Source organism: Scardinius erythrophthalmus (genome assembly GCF_964197995.2).
Source record: "Scardinius erythrophthalmus genome assembly, chromosome: 1".
Taxonomy (NCBI): Eukaryota; Metazoa; Chordata; class Actinopteri; order Cypriniformes; family Leuciscidae; genus Scardinius; species Scardinius erythrophthalmus.
The window spans coordinates 56,835,042-56,847,429 of NC_138221.1; the positions used below are offsets into that span (position 1 = coordinate 56,835,042).

General features: G+C 38.5%; 1 protein-coding gene across 3 annotated transcripts in view; it reads right to left on the reverse strand.

Moving 5' to 3' along the window:
• The window catches only part of baiap2a (BAR/IMD domain containing adaptor protein 2a), a 103,645-nt gene that overhangs the window by 23,719 nt on the left and 67,538 nt on the right, over nt 1-12,388 (reverse strand). For all 3 annotated transcript variants that reach the window (XM_081382738.1, XM_081382737.1, XM_081382739.1), the window contains exon 6: nt 7,576-7,713. In XM_081382738.1, coding sequence (XP_081238864.1) covers nt 7,576-7,713 — 138 coding nt within the window. The remainder of the gene's footprint in view (nt 1-7,575; nt 7,714-12,388) is intronic.

The following is a 12,388-nucleotide window of genomic DNA, read 5'->3' on the forward strand; positions in this document are numbered from 1 at the left end:
CCTCTCACCATAGTTACAGTTATTGTTTTTGAAAACTTGGTATTTTATCCAAGATCCTGCAGTATCTAATTGAACAGGAAAAGAATGAAACCTCCAAAAGTGTTTGCCAAGATGACATTTCCAAAAAAAAAATCCAGTACTGCTTGCACAACGTGGCATAAAATATACTGACATTATGACATTATCTTATACACCAACTAACTTCAGGGATGTGAGAGTTTTTTATTATTTATTGTCAATAATATACTTCAAATCAGCAAATGCATCATAAATTTAGCTTCTTTTGTTCAAATCACAAAAACAAAACAAAAAAACAAAACAAAAAAACAGTATTTTCCAAACTGGTCCAGCTTATATGCATGTTATCTTGAGTAACAAACAGGTAATGCATATCAAAAAGACAATTAGATTTTAACTCAAATCATACTGTTTCATATTTGATATGCAAAATTCCAAGGCCTTTAAATGATCAGCTTTGTTGAAAAACTGATAGATAGTTTCTGAACTCAGGCAAATGGAGGGTCGAGGCGCAGCTGATGGCGAAACCAGAGGGACGACTGAGCAAGGTGGAGCCATAGGGACAGAGGGTTTGGAGTCCTCCTCGGCCCGTTCGCGATTGTGTTCCGGGGGGATTCACCCTCGTTGTGGCACCGTTTGCGCCGCCCTAAGGATGGCCCTGATTTGGACATTGTCACGAACATGTCTTGTTCTGTTCTGCTTAGTTTTGTTTTCATTGTCACCATAACTCAGAATGTTGTCCGATCAACGGGTCCTGGTTCAGAGGTAGTCGAGGACGCATTGTGATCGGATCTTAAAGTCCAACTGAAATCAAAATTGACCCTATTTACTTTGTTAGCGCATATTACTAGTCTTGTGGTGAAAAATTAATCCATGTAAGTTAATACACAGAAAAAAATTGTTTGCCGTCGTAATCTTTAAACAAAGTCTGAAAAGTTACTTCCGGTCTGGAATGGCGTTCCTTCTCTGATGATGTAGGTTTGACGGCTTGGGTTGGGAAACGCTTAACCACTCCCCTCAAACCGTTAGTGTGTTATGAGCAGAGATGGAGGAGCGCTAGAGTAAAACCCTGCCCTCTGTTCAATATTCCTTTTCACTGGGAAATACGTCACAACACTGGAGAAAAGTCGTTTGCAACTTCCTGTTCACGCGGACTTTAATGCAATGTAAACGCAATCCAGCCGTCTCTGCATTCACAGGTCGACGTCTCACAAAGCCCCTTCCACTGTCATTATTCCCCCTCCTCTCTCTCGAACTGTCAGGGCGGTGTAGATCGCAAATATAATGGAGAGTTTGCTTTCGCACCCGAAAGTTGCAGAACCATTCATTCTCTGTAAAGACTAGCATTTTTCCCACCACAGCTGGAACCGATCTCGGATCCATGTTTCTTAATACTATTTGCATCCTCCTCATTTTGCGAGATTTGTAAAGTCTACTGTGACTGAAAATGGTTTTTAAAAGAAAACACACCACTTCAGGTCGACTTTGCACCAAATCCATCCATTGCACAGGAAAAAGAGATCCGATTGGTTACCCTGATACAGGAGCCACTTGATATTGACCAGTGTGTCCTGAGTGACTGATGGTGATCGCATGTTAATGCCAAGTGGAAACGCAGCCAAGAATGACAGTGGTGAGAAAACGGCAGTTAAGAAAGCATCTGATCATAGCGACGTGGTCGTGTTTGAAAAAGCTCTGCAATTCCACACTCAAGTCATGTCACGTTTATTTATATAGCGTTTTCTACAATACACTGCTTAAAAGTAAGCAGTATTTTCAGTAATAAACACACACAAATAAAGTGTCAGTCTTTCTCTATTAGAATTACAACTTCAATTTCAATTATAAAGTTGCTCTTCAGTGTGTTCATGTATTTACTCTCGGATGTCTGACCTCGACGAACTGAACAGAAGAAATGAACCGGAGAATTTACCCATGTTCAAGAAGGCGGAGCCTCAGAGCCACACCCACCTATTACATCATCACCACAGACCAATGGTAGTTCGAAGGTATTTACCAGCCCGTTTTAAACTCCTGAAACAAACTTTGTTTTGCTCAGATTTTTTTTTAAATGACGTCACACCAGTTTGATCTTCGAATTTCCTCGATGTATATCGAAGCCTTAAAAACAGTAGAAGCTGGGGCCCAGTAGGGGGCCACAGTGAACTACCTGGTGGGCCCTAACAGTGTGTGTCTTAAAATTATTTAAATGTAGAAATTTAAAACTCTAAAAACAGATGTATAACATTAAACTGAGAAGTAGTACCAGAGATACATATCAATATTAGGGGGCCGTTGTCTTGGGCCTTTGGAGCCAAAATCATTATGCAGCAATTTCATGTAGCGTTTTCATTTTTTTTTTGTCAATTTTGTGAGAGGTGACACACGTAATTAAACTGACCCGTGCTGTTTGCTGCAAATATTCAGCTAAATATTTCCTCATTATAGGATTGAGTCATTTTCATAAATTACCCAGCATTTGCAGCTTTAGAAAAGTGTTTTTTGGACCCTGGCTGTGTGCTGGATGGGAGGTTGGAATCCCTCTACTGTATGTCTAAATCAACACTCACGTGCTGTACACTAGCCTACAAAGCCCTCTAACTTAAACGCTTCCTGCTGGGTGTCCCGCTGCGTCAGCCTGATATAGCCGCAGCTCCACTCGTTCCTCTGACATCAGCAGTCCTTCATCCAGTGGCACAGCAGCTTCCTCTCCAGCCTAGCAAAGCAACAATCCCTGGCTCTCTCAAGATGACTCTCACAGAGTCATGTGGGCTAACCACACGTGCAAGTGTTCTTCTGTAGATACGCTAATTACTTTCCCTGAACTCGCCGAGGAGCCCACACCATTCAGAAGCATGACATGTCTGTTAACGTGATATTACAGCGGGCGCCGAAGACCTCCGCCGAATCTCACATCCCTCCCGCTGTAACTCAGACCACTCTACCGAACTGAATAATTAGCTAATTAGCATCTTCAGAGGGACTTCAGCGACTAATTATTTCAGCAGCAACAGGACGAGGAAAAAAAGAAAAGAAAAAAGAAGAGAGGACGGAGGTACAACAGAGTTGAGAGCGAGAAAACCCGAGTGCATAAACAGTTGTTTGAACACGCTCAGACAGAGCAGTCAATTCATGACGGTTCATGGAGCTTTTCCAATGAATCACAATCCGTGAACCTCCAAACCGCCATCACTCTCTAAGCGATAGCGCCGTGATTTACTGTAATACAGATGAAGTATCTGCATTTATGTGTGTGCGCACTCAGACTTTGCTTTATACGCCCCTGGGGCTCTCGACTAAATCAGTTGACTTTTCCTGCTCTCGCTCAAGGCCACATTTACATGAAAAGAAAGAGTCTGAGGTAGAAAATGAGAGTTGCTCTTTTCTTTGGACTGAAGCAGGTTTTCAGAATCGATCTTTTAGAAGCTCAGAAAGATAAAATAACTCATAATATATCATCTAAATGCGTAATTATACAGCTTTTGATCTGATTAGCAGTGTTCATTGTCGTTGTTAAAGGAACACGCCGACTTTTTGGGACTTTAGCTTATTCACCGTATCCCCCAGAGTTAGATAAGTCCATACATACCCTTCTCATCTCCGTGCGTGCCGTTGTGGTGAACAAATGAGTCCTATTGAAGAGATGAGTCCGAGCTTAGGACCCCATTAGTATGCCAGTAGTATGCCTGATCTTAATCTGTTCTTGCGATAACTTGTAGCTAACGTGAGCTGTCTAAACTGTTAGTAATATACACAAATAAACATTTTATGGTTCTTTTAATTTAAAAAAAAGTGTACTTGTAACATATTGCGCTGATTATTACGATAAAAAATAACTTGCTGTGAATACGGTAAGGCAGTATCAGGGCAGTATAAACTGCTAGCACGATCATCGGATAACGTTAGCTGTATGCTATGCTACTATCTAAGCTAACTAAAAAAACACACTAACAACGAGAAATGTTTAATTTCACAATCTATAGCTTCGGTTAAATACTAGTATATGAAACGTATAAGTTAAAATACATTAATGACTCGTTATAACGTAATACAAATGTCTTCTATAATAAAGTGATTTTGTATGATTTGTAGCCAGGCACTAAAGCGATTACCCATAAAACGTGCTTTGAACCAATCGGATTGCTTGGGTCCTAAGCTCGGACTCATCTCTTCAGTAGGACTCATTTGTTCACCACACCGTAACTCTGTCTGACGCACCCACCGCTAGCCTAGCTTAGCACAAAGACTGGAGGTAAACGGCTCCAGCTAGCATACTGTTCCCAATAAGTGACAAAATAACGCCAACATTTTCCTATTTACATGTTGAGATATGTATAGTCACAGCGTGTACAAATAACAAGGTCACATGAGACGCAGCCATCTTCTAACCGTATACATACTGGGAACTATATTCTCAGAAGGCGAAGCACTGCTACTTGGGCGGAGGGATTTACTCCAACTCTGAGTGAACTCTGCTCCTCACCATGGGGCTTCTCAGGTGCTGCGAGCAAATCACTCGTTATTCATTATTGGGAACAGTATGCTAGCTGGAGCCGTTTACCTCCAGTGTTTGTGCTAAGCTAGGCTAGCGGTGGGTGCGTCAGACAGAGTTACGGCACGCATGGAGATGAGAAGGGTATGTATGGACTTATCTAACTCTGGAGGATTCGGTGAATAAGCTAAAGTCCCAAAAAGTCGGTGTGTTCCTTTAAATTCAGAGACACACACGTGACCAAACATTATATATTTAATGTGGCATGTGACTGTGTTGCTTGTCAACTGTGAGGCCCGAAACTCTGCGCAAACTGGTAATATTAATACATCAAACGACTAACTGAACATCTTTGACAGTTGTCATTTTATTAAAGCAATAAGCTGTAGTGTGTAACAGTGATTTTACCAAGGGTGAAAGGTGGTCTTAAACATGGCAATAATAACTTTATTATGCCACAGATCTGATTGGATGAGACTGATTGGATTTACTTTGTTTTAAAGTAAAGTAAATAAAGTAAAATAGCTGTGACATTAGTAGAATTCTACACTTCTGTTTTAAAGTATGAGGTCGGTAAGGTTTTTTAATGCTCACCATTTATTTGATAAAAAATACAGTAAAAAAAAACAGTAATATAGTGAAATATTATTACAATTTAAAATAACTTTTCTATTTGACTATTTTAAAATGTTATTTATTACTGTGATGGTAAAGCTGAATTTTCAGCATTACTTCTGTCTTCAGTGTCACATGCAGGGTTGCCAGGTCTGTGCAACAAAAGGAGCCCGATGGCCAATGAAAAATAGCAGAAAACTGACAAACACACGGCAACAATTTAAAAGTAGCGCAATTTCACAGGAAAACCACGGACTTGGCAACACTGGTCACATGATCCTTCAGAAATCATTCTAATATGCTCATTTGATGCTCAAGAAACATTTCTTAGTATCAATGTTAAACAGTTGTGCTCCCTGATATTTTGTGGAAACATTTTTTCTAGATTCTGTGATGAATACATTATAAATGAAAAAAAAAAGCATTTATTTGAAAAGGTAATCTTTTGTTTTTAAGTCTTTACTGTCAATTTCGCTCAATTAAATGCATTCTTGCTGAATAAGTAGCCTATTAATTTCTTGCAAAAAACATTTTTGAATGGTATGGTGTACATTATTGTGCTTGGCAAGTATACGAATATTGTTGCCACCATTACAGCAATACCTCTTGTTTATTGTAGCTTTAACATTAGCTTACAAAATCACGAAACTGAAAATGTTTGCGTCTCTCTGAGGCGAGTGAAGCTCCACCCGGCCTGAGCTCAATATCTGCAGAGCTTCTGGCAGCAGACAGACACATTTACTGTATAAACTCCCAGCAGCACTGCATCTCAGACAGCAGTCACTGACAGATACAGTACCTGCTCACACACGCTCACAGCCAGAGGCCAGTTCATCTGACCGCACACACACAAGCAATATTCACTTCTGCTAATACAACCTTCACCTATTATGAAGACTTTTGTATACTATTTTTTTAAAAAGACCACCCATAACAAAGGTGATAAAAAAAAATAAAATACTAATACTAATAATAATAATAATGATTATTCAATATTTATGTAAAGCATTTTGACTCACCATTGTGTATGGATTGTGCTATACAAATAATTTTTCCTTCCCATATTTTGCAATAAATTAAATTAAATGGAACACTGAAATAGAAAACAAACTGAAAATTAAAACTTTAGTTGTCATATAAAAATAACAATAAAATGTATATTATATTGTATATTATTATTATTGTTGTTGTTGTTATCATCATATAATAATATAATAATAATAATAATAATAATAATAATACATTATTAATAATAATAATAAAAATAATAATAATAACAATAATATAATACAAATAATAATAAATATGATCTAATAATCATAAATATTATCTAATAAAGAAAACAATCTTATAATAATAATAATAATAATAATAATAATGATAGGGTAATAATAATAATAATTATAATTATCATATATTATTATTAACATAATAATAATAATAATAATCTAAATACAATAATAATAAAATAATAATTTGTTTTATAATAATCTAAACAATAATCATAATACTAGCTAATAATTATTGATGTTATCTTATAATCTAGACAATGATAATCTAAATATACTACTACTACTGATAATAATAATAATATAATTATTATTTTTATCATATAATAACAATAACAATATAATTAGTATCAATAATTATCTCACACACACACACACACACACACACACACACACACACACACACACACACACACACACACACACACACACACACAATTAATCTAAACACAATAATAATAATAATAATAATAATAATACTTATTATAATTATTAATTAACAATAATAATAATTACTGTTATTGTTATCAGATAATAATAATCCAAACAATCTTAATACAAATAAAAACTTCAAAGCTAAAACCAGAGGTGCACAGCTCCATGTTGAGGAAGTGTGAGCTGATCAGGGATATTTCATGACTCAGTAGTGGGGTCAGGAGGGCGGCTCTTCCACACCCGGCAGAGCACGTAAGCTTTCCCAGAGCACATGCACTTGGCTTATTGATCTGTGCTGGGTCTCCACCGCCCCGCTGTCGTAGTGTAAGACTCCTCTCAGCAGGCTAGCATTCACACCGAAATTAATCCGGTAGGTTGGGGCCTGGTCCACTCGCATGCTTTACACAGGCAAGAAAGTTAGTAAAAAACAGCCATGATGTGTGTGTGCGTGTGTGTTCGGCACAACCTCTTAGCTGATACGCCGCAGCGCTGTTTGTATACACACCTACGGCTTTCGCCCACCCATTGTGTTCTCACTGCCTCAAGAGGCTCACAGCACTTCTTACATTCAGACGCTGGTGAAAATCATCTCAGCATTAGCATGATGTAGGTGGCCTTGCTGAACCAGAGCCTATCCATACACCTCCGTCCCTTTCAAAGGCCTGGGACGGAGCCCACAGCGACACGCTAGCTCTGTTCGCGACCCGCAGCGGTGTGGGGGCTCACCTGCAACTCCTTCTCGCCGTACTTGGAGGGGTTTTTGCTGCCCTGGCTCTTCCTCCGCAGTTTCTTCAGCTCACCCTGGCATTTCTCCAGACTCTCTCCTTTGCTTTTGTGCTCCATCTGGTACTTCTTAAGAGCCGCCTTCAGGAGAAAAAACACAAGGAACACCGTCGGTAAATGCAGAAATCATCAGACTGTAGCTAGTCAATTAAGAAAGACATGGGAGTCAAAAGCCATGTTCCAAAACAGTCGCTATCTGCCGTCTACATTAGCAGCTGCTCTCCTCAAGGCAAATCTTTAAACTCTAAATCTGTAAACGGCCTACATAAGCAGGACCTTTCTTAGTGGTCACTTGTGTGCAGAAGTGTTTCCCAACCTGGGGGTCGGTAAAGATTTACGAGGGGTCGCCAACCTCAATCTTGATTGAGGGTTAGGAATGAAACGGTAACCAGCTTGACGATAAACCACGATGTAATTTTCATTAAAACCATATTTGATTGCCAGCATTTGAAAAACTCACAGTAAATACTGATACAGCATTCAGCGTAGGTTTCGTTTTGTTTGGAAAAAACGGCGGAAATAAGCGAGAGGATTTTTGCTGTTCCATAAGCGCCACCTACTGACAGAGTGTCGATTTACATTTTTGCAAATTTTAACAGGTTAATGGAAAATAAGCTAATGTGCATTCTTAAAAAAACAACAACAAATATAACAATGACAATAATAAATTATTTTTATTACTATTATCATTATTCATTATTATAATTATTATTATTGCTGTTGTTATTGTATAAACATTAGATCACAATTAATTCTGATATCATAATAACTGTCCGATTCAGTTGTGAGTTAACAAGTCTGTAGACTGAACCACTAAAAAATATTTTGTGATATTTTGATAAAATAATTATAATAATACTTATTATTATTATTATTATTATATATAAGTTAAGATGTTAGGTAATAATGATGATAATAATAATAATAATCTAATATCTTAACTTTGATATAATAATAATAATAATAATAATAATAATAATAATAATAATAATAATAATAAGTCACAACGCTGTGTTGTAAACACACATGAACACGTAGATGAAGGGAAACAGGCATTCTTAATAAATCCACAGGTATATCCACAAACAGAGAACAGCAATCCAACACAACTAAACCATTGACAAGACCTCACAGCAATTCACAGCAATGGACAGAAACAGAGGAACTTAAGTACACTGGCGAACAAGGATAATTAATGACACACACCTGAACTGAATGATAAATCAAATTAAAAGTCCCCCTGTGGTGAAAATCAAGTTTTTAAATGTTGTTTATATGTCTATGTGGTGTTTTTAATATGCGTTTAGACAAACCATGTGCAAATTCATAAGCATATGCTGAGCATTTTCTCCTTAAAACTGCAGTGAAAAAAAGACAGTCTCTAAAACACGTTTTGAAATCGCCCGTTCTCTGCGTCACAAACATGTTGTAACCAATCACGTCAATTTGGGTGGGCTTTAGCATATCATTGATCATCATCATCTGAGATGGCGAATGGGAACATGGTTTGTGTAACATTAGCAACACTGTTTGATAAAGTCAACCAAAAGGCTAATTACCGTTAGTACATGGCTTGGTTGAATTCTAAGGTACTGTAGAATGCGGTCTGTTATTTCTTGATAACAGACCGCTGCTAAGGATAACACACCGTTGCCATGAAAAACAGAGCGTTGCTATGGACGCAGGATTCTAACCGTAGAGACGGAACGGACTATTTTCTTTAGAGGAAGCAATACAATCGTTTTAAATCAATAAACTCCTATTTAAATCAATATTTTGTGTCAAATTATTGATTTATTTGGTAGGTAGCCATGTAATAAGCGGGATAATGTAGAGCGAGGCGGTTGTTATAGCGAATACAACCCCGACGCGAAGCGGTAACAACCGCCTCGCTCCACATTATCCCTTACTTATTACACGGCTCTGTGGAATACTTGATTCTGATTGGTCAATCGTGCCATCCAGCAGTATGTTATTCCTTGATAACAGATAACACAGGCTCATCCGGGTTACTGAAGTCAGCAGCGTTATACGCTTTGTAGGACGGGTTTCTTCATGGAAGTTTTGCATTTGGTGAGCTGATAAAAGATTAAAACTCAGTCAAATCAATATTTTGTGTACTTATTTAATTTATGTGATCCAGTATCGTGTAGAATATGGCCTAAATTTCAGTGAAGGCAGCAACAGTTCTGCCAGCAACTGCTGGGAACAGCCTTCAAGTCAGGATCCCATGATGCCTTGAAAAGCCAGACAACTCACTAGTGTCTGGAACAGAGCTGAAGGTCTGGGGTTTCAGGGCAGTGCATTCTGATGTCTGCAGAAGGAAGAAGTGAAGGCCTTCACTCCCAACCGCACAACAGGGCTCACGGCCAAATTCTGGAGGCTGATACACTTGGATGGGAACATTTCTAGATATACGAATCTTCGCACATCCTACACAAGTTATGTCGAGAGAATGATCTCTAGACTACACATCTATAAATAGTTTGGCAGCTCAACCAGATTCTTGCACAGCAGGAATGTATCTACAAAGACAACGTTACATGCGAGTGATCGCTCTATCTTCAGCGAGAGAAAGGAAGATTCTGCTTTGCCAGCCATGATCCCCTTTTCTCACCACATGAATGATTCACAAAGCACAACAGGAATAAATATAAATCAAGTCTAATGTGTTATGGATCATGATTTCTCATGGAATACAAGAGATGGAGCTTGTGGCTGGTTAACTTCAATTAAAGGGTTAGTTCACCCCAAAAATGAAAATTATCATGTAATTTACTCACCCTCAAGCCATCATAGATTTATGAGACTTTCTTCTTTCAGCCAAACACAGTTGGTATTAAAAATATCCTGGCTCTTCCTAGCTTTATGATGGGAGTGAATAGTACCTTGTTTTTTGAAGCCCAAAGAAGCGCATCCATCCATCATAAAAGTAATCCATAGGGAGTTTAATAAAGGCCTTCTAAAGCGAAGCAATGGGTTTTTGTAAGAAAAATATCCATATTTATAACTTTAGAAACTATAATCACTGGCTTCCGGTAACGGTTGTATGCAAGTCTAGTTCCGGCGGAAGAGTGACCTTTGACCTGACGCATGACGTAGGATATAGGAGTAACGTAATCTTAGGTGAGTCGACGCCTCTCGCGGTTCAAACTAATAGGGCTGGGCAACAAACTCAAGCTCTTCCGACATTTCTCTGTAAAAATTCTCGTTTTAGACTTCTAAATCGTACTGGTGTTTTGTTTTGCTCTTTGCTTCTGCGTTTGTCAATGTGTCATACGTCGGGTCAGAGGTCACTCTTCCGCCGGAACTAGACTCGCGTACGGAAGCCAGTGATTCTAGTTTATAAAGTTACAATTATGGATATTTTTCTGTCAAAAACGCATTGCTTGGCTTCAGAAGGCCTTTATGAACCCCCTGGGGCCGTATGGATTACTTTTATGATGGATGGATGCGCTTTGTTGGGCTTCAAAATCTCGGTTACTATTCACTCCCATTATAAAGTTTGGAAGAGCCATGATATTTTCAAATATAACTCAGATTGTGTTTGGCTGAAAGAAGAAACACCTAGGAAGGATTGAGGGTGAGTAAATTATGGGATACTTTTTTTATTTTTGGGTGAACTAAGCATTTAATTACGGAAGCCCTGAAACGCAACATATAAAAATAAATAAATCCGAAATGAAAATAAAGTCGAAATGTTTCGAGAATAAAGTCGAAAAGTTTCGAGAATAAAGTCGAAAAGTTTCGAGAATAAAGTCGAAAAGTTTCGAGAATAAAGTCGAAATGTTTCGAGAATAAAGTCGAATGTTTCGAGAATAAAGTCGAAATGTTTCGAGAATACATTCTTCTGTAGAAGTTGCGTGTGTGTGCATTCATAACAGCGCGCGTCCACTGGTGCATAGGCCGTGTTTCCAATTCAGAATTTTGTGTGTGTGTGTGTGTCTGTGTAAAGAAATGCACTTGTGAAGACGAACTGCCTCGGACATGGATCTACACAAAATAGTAGCTTTTTACTTTTATTTGGGCTTTCAACAAAAAGAAAATTCGACAGGTGCCAATCTACCAACATGCATTATCATGCCGTTGCCTATAGACGAGCACAGACTCCGCCGGAGTAGGTTCACAATCTGGTCGAAACTTTATGTGGCAGTGTTTTTGACGTGTTTTCGTGCTCGTCTATAATAGGGCAACACTATCTGGGTCGAGAACACTTAACAGTAACCGCACTGATTCCCTCTTCACCGTTCTGGATACATTTTAAGTGCATCATTCTGTATCCAATCATTTGGCCGGATCCCGTGATTTCCTCAAATATAATAACCACTGGTGGTGGTTGAGGAGAGATTCCCTGAAATGATTGTAAAGCGCTTTTAAGTGTAGGCCTACAGTAAACGTATGAAAGCACTATATAAATGCCTCATTCATGCATTCATTCATTAAGCTGGATATCTTGATCCAGTCTGAAAAGTGTTTTCGCCTGTAGGCTAAAGTCTATTTCTGCACAATATATTTTATAATGTCCTATAGCCTAATGCCATGTTGGTAGACCTGTAGATTTTCCTTTTGTTGAAAGGCAAGATAAAAGTAAAGCTATTATTTTGTGTAGATCCAGTTTACACACACACACACACACACACACACACACACACACACACACACACACACACACACACACACACACACACACGCACGCACGCACACGCATGAATGCCTGTGCGGCAATGTGAAATAACGGCAAGCACACACGCAACTT